The sequence below is a fragment of the Lepidochelys kempii genome, chromosome 14 (assembly GCF_965140265.1).
Source record: "Lepidochelys kempii isolate rLepKem1 chromosome 14, rLepKem1.hap2, whole genome shotgun sequence".
In the NCBI taxonomy this organism is placed as follows: domain Eukaryota; kingdom Metazoa; phylum Chordata; order Testudines; family Cheloniidae; genus Lepidochelys; species Lepidochelys kempii.
Window position 1 is genome coordinate 783853 of NC_133269.1, and position 9075 is coordinate 792927.

Consider the following 9075-nt stretch of genomic DNA (forward strand, 5'->3'; position numbering starts at 1 on the left):
CCCCGCCCCCGCCTCGGCCCTATAGAGCCGGGCGTCCAGCCGCTGCGCCCTCGTTTGGAGCCATTGGCCCGCCCCTTCCGGTTCCGGCGCCGGCGCAGCGCGGCCGGAAGTGCAGGCCCCGGAGCGGAGCCGCCATCATGGCCGACAAGATGGACATGTCCCTGGACGATATCATCAAGCTGAACCGCAGCCAGCGGGGGGCCGGTCGCGCCGGCGGCGGCCGCGGAGGCCGGGGCCGCGGAGGCGCCGCCCGCGGAGGGGGGCCCGGCCGGGGCAGCGTCGGAGCGGGGCGAGCGGGAGGCGGCGGCCCCCTGCGGAACAGGCCGGTCATGGCCCGAGGCGGCGGCAGGAACCGGCCCGCGCCCTACAGCCGGGTACGGAGCGAAGCGGGGGCGGGCGCCGGCCGAGGCCCCGTAGCCGGGGGCGGGGCGCCGCGCGTGGACCCAGGGGCCGGGCCCCCGGAGCCGCAGACTGGCTTGTGGGAGCAGCAGGCGCGAGGGGCTGGGGCTCGGTCCTGGGGGCAGGCGGGCCCGGCGGGAGGCGCTTTGTTCTCTCCCAGCAGCCGGCAGTCGTCTCGCGGCCGAGCCGGGGCGAGCGGGCTCAGGGGCTCGGGAAGAACGAGTCCTCCCCGCAGCGGATCTAGATGGGAGCGCGGAGGAAGGAGAGCCGAGGCCCTGGGGGGTGGCGGGATCCCAGGCGGGGGGCTTGGTCCGGGATCGTCAGTGAGAATATTTGTTCTGTTTCAGCCAAAGCAACTCCCGGAAAAGTGGCAGCATGACCTGTTCGACAGCGGCTTTGGGGCTGGGGCTGGCGTGGAAACCGGGGGGAAGCTATTGGTTTCTAATCTGGACTTTGGTGTGTCGGATGCAGATATCCAGGTAAGAAAGCCCTCCCCACCCCCTTACAAGTGTTGGAAAAACCACAAGGGAGACACTTTAGGGTGGTTGGCTTGGGCATTTTGGGGTAATGTTGCATTTTCTGAGGTCTGTGGACCCTTCCTCATGGAATGATATAGTGATCTCTACGGCAGTTATCTTTGGACTCTTTATTGTTGATTGACTGCTTTAGTACTGTCTGATGTGACTGGAGTGCAAAAAAAATGGTATTTTGTTCCTCTCTAGTTCATTTAATGTTTAATAAATGACTGAGCAAAGGTGCCTGTGTGGGAAGGCTATGATGTTTGATCTGAAAATTTAATGTAACTTGCCCAAAACCTGAGACCTGCAAATCCCAGTAAATGCATTTCTTCCAGTTCTGAACTCATATGCTGCTCGACAAAACATGTACTGACTTGTGGGGGGTCTCTAATCAACTGAGGTGGGAACATGCTTTTGCAGAGAAGGGATATAACAAAAAGCATATGAATTATGTACTGTTGCTCTATAGCATCTGTAACTCTCATGATACTGTAAAGGAGCCAAGATCTCACAGCTGAAATGTGGCAGCCCTAGTGTTTGTCATTTGCTGTACCCATCTTCATCGAGGCATATGGAAAGACTCTAACGGCTAGTCTTCACTGACAATTGAAAAATACATCCTAAGTATTTTGAGTTAGCCTAATACAACTAAAATGCAGGCTCACAGGTTTGAAGGCTAGCTTCCCCCTAGTTACCTAGGCCCAGATTCTTGAACATAGTTAGGCCACTAAATTTCATTGACTTCAGTTGCAATTAGGAGCAGAAATACTTTTGAGGATCTGGGCCCTAGTGGTTAATTAAAGTGACCTCAGATATGCTAACCCACATCTTAGGAGCATTAAGAGGTTTTTTCAAACATGATAAACAAGTTAGATGCCTTCAGGTTGGCAGGCCGTGATGAAATATATCCTTGAATACTTGAGAAACTGGCTGAAGAGATCTCTGAGCCATTAGCAATTATCTTTGAGAACTCAGGGAGGATGGGAGACATCCCTAAAGACTGGAAAAAGGCAAATATAGTACTTTGTTATAAAAAGGGGCATAAGGATAATCCAGGGAATTATAGACCAGTTAGCTTAATTTGGGAACCTGGAAAGATAATGGAGTAACAGGCAACATGGGTTTGTCGTCAAATCATGTCAAAGGAAATTAAGTTGGTTTGACAGAGTAACAAGCCTTGTGGATAGGGCTGAAGCAGTAGCTGTGATATATCTCAATTTTAGTAAGACTTTTGATATTGTCTCACTTGACCTTGTCGTAAGCAAACTAGGGAAATCTAGCCTAGATGACTCTACTCTATGGTGGGTGCACAACTGGTTGGAAAAGCATACTCAGAGAGGCGTTAGCAATGGTTCACGGTCAAGCTGGAAGAGCACTGAGTGGAGTCCTGCAGGGATCTGTCCTGGGTCTGGTTCTATACAATATCTTCATAAATGAATTGGATAATGGCATAGAGAGTACTCTTACAAAGTTTGCGGATGATACCAGGCTGGGAGGGGTTGCAAGTGCTTTGGAGGACAGGATTAGAAAACAAATGATCTTGACAAACTGGGGAAATGCTCTGAAATAAATAGGATGAAATTCAACAAGGACAAATGCAAAGTAGTACACTTAAGAATGACTAATCAGTTGCACACATACAAAATGGGAAATGACTGCCTAGGAAGGAGTACTGCAGAAAAAGATCTGGGGGTTATAATGGATCACAAACGAAATGAGTCAACAGTGTAATACAGCAAAAAAGCAAACATCATTTGAGGATGTAGTAGGAGTGCTGTAAGCAAGACATGAGCCAGTTCTTCCACTCAGCACTGATGAGGCCTCAGCTGGAGTACTGTGTCCACTTCTGGGCACCACACTTTGGGAAAGATGTGAACAGATTGGAGAAAGTCCAGAGAAGAGCAACAAAAATGATTAAAGGTCTAGAAAACATGACCTAGGAGGAAAGATTGAAAAAACTGTATTTATTTAATTTGGATAAGAGAAGACACGGTGGTAGGGCATGATAACAGTGTTCAAGTATGTAAAAAGGTTGTTATAAAGAGGAGGGTGATGAATTATTCTGCTTGTCCTCAGAGGACAGGACAACAAGTAATGGGCTTAAATTGCAGCAAAGGAGATTTAGGTTAGACATTGGGGAAAAATTTCATAACTGTAAGGGAAGTTAAGCACTGCAACAGGCAACTTTCAAGTGATCCAACCCTTGTCATTTGCTCCCAGCTTCTGGCAGTCAGAGGCTAGGGACACCCAGAGTATGGGTTTGCATCCCTGAGCATCTTGGCTAATAGCCATTGATGGACCTCTGCTCCATGAACTTACCAGTTCTTTTTTTGAAGCCTGTTATAGTTTTGGCCTTCACAGCATCCCCAACAATGAGTTCCACAGGTTGACTGCGCTTTGCGTGAATACGAACTTTTTTTTTTTGTTTGTTTTTAAACCTGTTGTCAATTTCAGTGAGTGACCTCTGGTTCTTATGTGAAGGAGTAAATAACACTTCCTTATTTACTTTTTCCAAACCAGTCATGATTTTATAGACCTCAATCGTATCCCTCCTCAGTCTTCTCTTTTCCAAGCTGAAAAGTCCCAGTCTTTTTAATCTCTCCTCATATGGAAGCTGTTCCACACCCCTGATCGTTTTTGTTGCCCTTTTCTATACCTTTTCAAATTCCAATGTATCTATTTTGAGATGGGGTGACCAGATCTGCTTGCAGTATTCAAGGAGTGGATGTACCATGCATTTATACAGAGCAATATATTTTCTGTCTTATTATCTATCCCTTTCCTAAAGGTTCCTAACATTCTCTTAGCTTTTTTGACTGCCACTGCATACTGAGTGGGTGTTTTCAGAGAATTATCCACAGTGACTCCAAGATCTTTCTTGAGTGGTAACAGCTAATTTAGACCCCATCCTTTTGTATGTATAGTGGGGATTATGTTTTGCAATGTGCATTACTTTGCATTTATCAACATTGAATTTCATCTGCCATTTTGTTGCCCAGTCACCCCGTTTTGTGAGATTCCTTGGTAACTCTTCGCAGTCAGCTTTGGACTTAACTATCTTGAGTAATTTTGTATTGTCTTCAAATTTTGCCAACTCACTGTTTACCCCTTTCTCCAGATAATTTCTGAATATGTTGAACAGCACTAGTCCCAGTAGAGACCCCTGGGTGATGCTGCTATTTCTCTCTCTCTCCATTCTGAAAATTGACCATTTATTTCTACGCTTTGTTTCCTGTCTTTTAACCAGTTACTGATCCATGGGAGGACTTTCCCTCTTATCCCATGACAGCTTACTTTGCTTAAGAGCCTTTGCTGAAGGACCTTGTCAAAGACTTTCTGAAAGTCTAAGTACACTGGATCACCCGTGTCCACATGTATGTTGACCCCCTTAAAGAATTTACCTTTATCCAGGGCCATTAAGTTTTTTTCTAGAGCAACTTCTTGTGTGACTTTGAGTTCCCTCCTTTCATAGATGGTTTTTCCTGGGCTGCCAATGTTTACAGTTTTGACAGCTGTAAACCTCTGAGAGATGGTACTTGTATTAGAGAAGATACCAACGCTTGTCCTTTCCTGTCTGGTGCTGGTGTAAGATAAATGTTCTAGCGGCAGTTCGGTTAGCGATAACAGCTCCCCTGTCTCTGTTGCACAGGAGCTCTTTGCAGAGTTTGGGACCTTGAAGAAAGCAGCGGTGCATTATGATCGGTCTGGACGCAGTTTAGGGACAGCAGATGTGCATTTTGAAAGAAAGGCAGATGCTCTGAAAGCTATGAAGCAGTACAATGGAGTCCCCCTGGATGGTGAGTCTGTTTGGCTGTTTTCACAGGACAATTCACTTGCTGGGTGGAGGACTCTAGATGCCAGTGGCATGTGTATAAAGATTAATTATTGCTTTCTCTCTTTTAGGGCGCCCTATGAACATTCAGCTGGTTACATCACAGATAGACACACAGCGGAGACCAGCACAGAGGTGAGAAGCTTTTGTTTGATATGGGCCTGTGCAATTGGCCTGTTGCACCTCATTAGCATGGGCACTGAATTTGCATTTCTTTGTGGCTGTTGGGGTTGACTAGACTGTACTGTGCCTGTAATACAGCTCTTTCTCTGCTTCACAGTGTAAACAGAGGAGGCATGACCAGAAGCCGTGGTGGTTCAGGAGGATTTGGTGGTGGAGGTGGCAACAGGCGAGGTAACCGTGGTGGGAACAGAGGGAGAGGCAGAGGGGCTGGAAGAAGTTCCAAACAGCAGCTCTCTGCAGAAGAACTAGATGCACAGTTGGATGCTTATAATGCCAGGGTAAGTGTGGATGCTCAATCAGTCCTTATCTGGAAATGGAAGGGTTTAGCTCTCAATGGCTGCACAGAAAAGGGTGGAGTATTTATCATAACATGGAACCAAAAAAGCCTCCTTGGGGCTAAGCAGTACCTGGTTCCTGTAGTTAATTTCATTCCCACAAATGCTCCAACTGCTCTTACTCATGATTGAGAAACAGCCATCTCTGGGGTGGGGACATTCTGCAACATCCAGGACCAGTTTTTCAAACAGGCTGGGTGTTCACTTGGGCCAAACTCTCACATGTAATTGCACACTGCAAGTTGCACATCCTGGGAACACATGAATGAACACAAAACTGCACATTGAACTTATTTGAAAATATGTATTCAACATCTTACGGGTAAATGAAGGGCTGGGGAAACTAACAAGCCTGAGCTGGTGTTACTCTTGTGATGGGGAGTGGTTGTATTTATAGGCCTATTGCTCTGTACACCAGTAATAAAGAATCAGTAATAGAAACAGAGGCAAACCAGAGTAGTCTGTTGAGGCTGCTAGGGAAAGTTGGAGCAGGATGGGGCTGTTATCAAGGGAGGAAGCAGGTCCCATGTATAAACCAGATGATGTAATTAATAAATCCAAAGGCTGCATAGCTTAAATTTGCTAAAGAGTAGGTGATGAAGTGTGTTGGGGGGAGAAAAATACCCGCTGGCTGAACCATATGAAATACCTCCTGGCCTAAGGCAGTTGGGTGACAAACTTACTGTATCATTGACCGTTTAAAAATCCAGTCATAGATAACTGGGGGGTGTGTGTGCCTGAAGATTGAAGTGAGTAGATTTGGCAGTTTAGCAGAATCAGAAAGTGTTCCTGTCAGCTACTGTCCAGTAAGACTCACTCACCACTGGTAAAATAATGGAAGAAATGTGATTAGAAAATCACTCAATATCTAGAAGATGAAGCAGCAATAAGCAGTATTGTGGGCTTATAAAGGGCAAATCTTGACAGGCAAACCTGATTGCTTTCTCTCATAGAACTACAAAAATAGCATTGGGGGAAATGCAGTAGGCGTGGTCTCATGGGATTTTAATAAAGAATTGAAAAGCCTCATAAATCTCAGTTGGAAAACTGGGCTTGGAAACTGGCTAAAACTATAAACAGGATCACAAACAACAGAGTAGGTAGTTATGAGAGGGCATTTCTGGTGATTGATCCAGGTTGGGACCAGTGTTGCTGAAACTCTCCCAGTGATACTGAAATAAGACAACAATGAGGGAAAATGATACAAAGGGACCTAGTGACTAGAACCATGGCTGCAAGAGATTGAAGGATGGATGGGCAGAAATCTACAACATGACCAATACCATTTTGGGCTTGCCTATGCAAAACTGTCAGGTTAAAGGCCAGGTTTATGCTCCAAAATAGTAGTCCTCAACCTATATACCATTGTGGGCCACATATGCATCTCTGTGTTATGTAGGCCACATCCACACAATATATATACTACCGGTATGGCCCTGAGGATGTCACATGGGCCACAACTATGTACTGATTGGGCCTCAAGCAGCCCACATGTTGAGAACCACTGTTCCAAAGTTGTCAGTAAGGTGTGATGTGTGATCCCTGATAGTTATACCAGCAGCACTTTTGCCAACATAGCTTATTTTGCTCAGGGGGCAGGAATCAGCTAAATTGTCAAAAGTGCCATTTTGCCAACATAAGCTGCAACCCAGTAGGAGCGTTTTGCCAGAACTGACCTGCCAAAGTGGGGAGGTGATAGGTGGGATCCAGTGTGTCCCATAGAATATCCTGAATGGAATGAATTTGTTTCAACATTGTGCTTTAGAATCTGAGTTATTTTACAGAAAAAAATATTCCTTGTCTTGGTTGCAAAGAAAATACTAAATTGTGAACTGAATGCTCATTGATGCAGTGATGTCTGCTTGAGTCTGCAGGTGGGCTGAAGAAATAACATTGAGAGGCATGAGCTGTCCTAGTCATCTCATCAAACTATCAATGAGTCCTAACCGCTGTTTAAATGTCAACTTTGTGCTGTTGATCACTGCAGCAAAAACATGTACCTATCATATGCTGATCTCACAGTTCCTCCCAGACATCCTTGGGGTGCTGACTTCCACCTGCACCTTACCCAGCTGCCAAAACAAGAGTCTCCTTGGCAATTTCTGTAGCTTTTTATGTGAGATCACTACAAAAATCTGCAGCACATTGAAAACTGGTAACATTAACATGAATTTAATATCAACATACAGCACAGGACCTACCGTATTGACTATTCATTTTTCATAATTTAGGAAGATCCTACGTTTGAGAGTATACCCCACAGCTCACCAATTAAACTAGAAGGAATAGGATGAAATTAGAGGTGATTGGGGAGAAAGGAGAGCCTTAGACAGAATAACAGAAAAAAACATTGACAGCGAGACGTATTAAGCTGTAGAATCCACTCCCTGGGTGAAGTGGTGGCATTTAAATGGGGTCTTTTAGAATTAGACTGGACACAGCACTAGAAAATATACAGTAGAGAGCAACTATGCATGTGCAGGGAAACAAAGGTCTTGTCTAAAGAAAAGGAGGACTTGTGGCACCTTAGAGCCTAACAAATTTTATTTGAGCATAAGCTTTCGTGAGCTACAGCTCACTTCATCGGATGCATTCAGTGGAAAAACTGAAGAAGCAGCTGACAAAGAACTAGCCAAAGCCTTAAATTTGTGCAAACACTGTTGCTATGATGTAACTGCATTTGACCTAACCACTGCAAAAATTCATTCCACTGTAATGTTTCACAATATATAAAGCAGAAGCGTGTCATAGGATATTCTTCTGCATAAGGTTTTTGTAGTATGTCTTAGTCTACCATAAAATATTTTAGAGTATGATTATCTTTAATGTTTACATAACAGTGTATTAGCAGCATGCAATAATTACATCATAAGTTCTCAAGCAGAAGCAGTCTATTGCAAGGGTTTTCTTTGCTGCCAGTTATTATAGGCTAAGTTAGAAAACTGACTAGCAACACTGAATACTGTAATTAGAAATGGATGCTGATTTAATAAAATTTAATTTTAAAATGTACCAAGTTAAACTGGTACAAATCTCTAAAGCATTAAACCAGTTTCACCTTTTCTTATCTAATAGCTTGCAATGTTCCACTGGCTTAACAAGAGAGTATTAAATCAATCTAGTTAAAATGGTGCACTTTTCTAGTGTAGAAAGGCTTAACTACATCTGACAGACCTGTATTTTAACAGAAGTTTCCATGAGACACATGGAAAGCTTTTTCTTCGTGTTCTATCTTGCAGCACTGTGAATAACTGAGCTTCTCTCTTCTTCTAGATGGACACCAGTTAAAGCAGTGAGCACATCCCCTGCATGGAAAGGACTCCAGACATCTCATTCCATGCTCTCCGGAGGGAGGGGTGTATGACTGTGGCCACTAATATCAAGGATGGAATTTGTTTTACTTTTATGTTTTGGAATAGGTTTTAAACTCATGTAAAGGTTTTTTTTAATTCTGAAACAGATCTGTTTTGTACTGAGTTATTTTTGGGATAAATTTTACTGGTTGCCTGTTGGGCTGAGGTGGTTTTTTCACCTTTGCCGTAATAAAATAGAAATGTGTCTAGAGCTGTAAACGTCTGCTTCGTGTTGCAGCTGGAGTCTGGGGATGGAGCCTGGCCTGGGGCTGCAGGAATATGAATATGATGGGTAGGGATCAGAGGAATTGGTATGCAGGCCCATTTCTAAATGTTGGTGTCAAGTCACTCTCCTCTGAGGAAGGGGGGTTGCTGTTCTGCCTCAGATCTTCCCTGCCCCCACAGTGTCAGTGGTGGCCTGTAAACTGCGCGCACCAATTTCCCTGTGCTGAGTA

General features: G+C 44.7%; 1 protein-coding gene across 1 annotated transcript; it reads left to right on the forward strand.

The window, feature by feature from the left end:
* Nucleotides 1-90: 90 nt before the first annotated feature.
* On the forward strand, nt 91-8831 carry ALYREF (Aly/REF export factor). Its single transcript, XM_073311281.1, has 6 exons — nt 91-374; nt 747-878; nt 4567-4714; nt 4821-4884; nt 5030-5210; nt 8541-8831. The coding sequence occupies exons 1-6, from the start codon at nt 138-140 to the stop codon at nt 8553-8555; spliced, it is 777 nt and encodes a 258-aa protein (XP_073167382.1). The 5' UTR covers nt 91-137; the 3' UTR covers nt 8556-8831.
* Nucleotides 8832-9075: the final 244 nt, after the last annotated feature.

Coding starts and splice junctions, on each gene's coding strand:
- ALYREF (XM_073311281.1), top strand. CDS start 138: ATGGCCGACAAGATGGACATGTCCCTGGACGATATCATCAAGCTGAAC. Junction 4,715..4,820: donor CAATGGAGTCCCCCTGGATG/GTGAGTCTGTTT, acceptor TCTCTCTTTTAG/GGCGCCCTATGAACATTCAG. Junction 4,885..5,029: donor CAGCGGAGACCAGCACAGAG/GTGAGAAGCTTT, acceptor TCTGCTTCACAG/TGTAAACAGAGGAGGCATGA.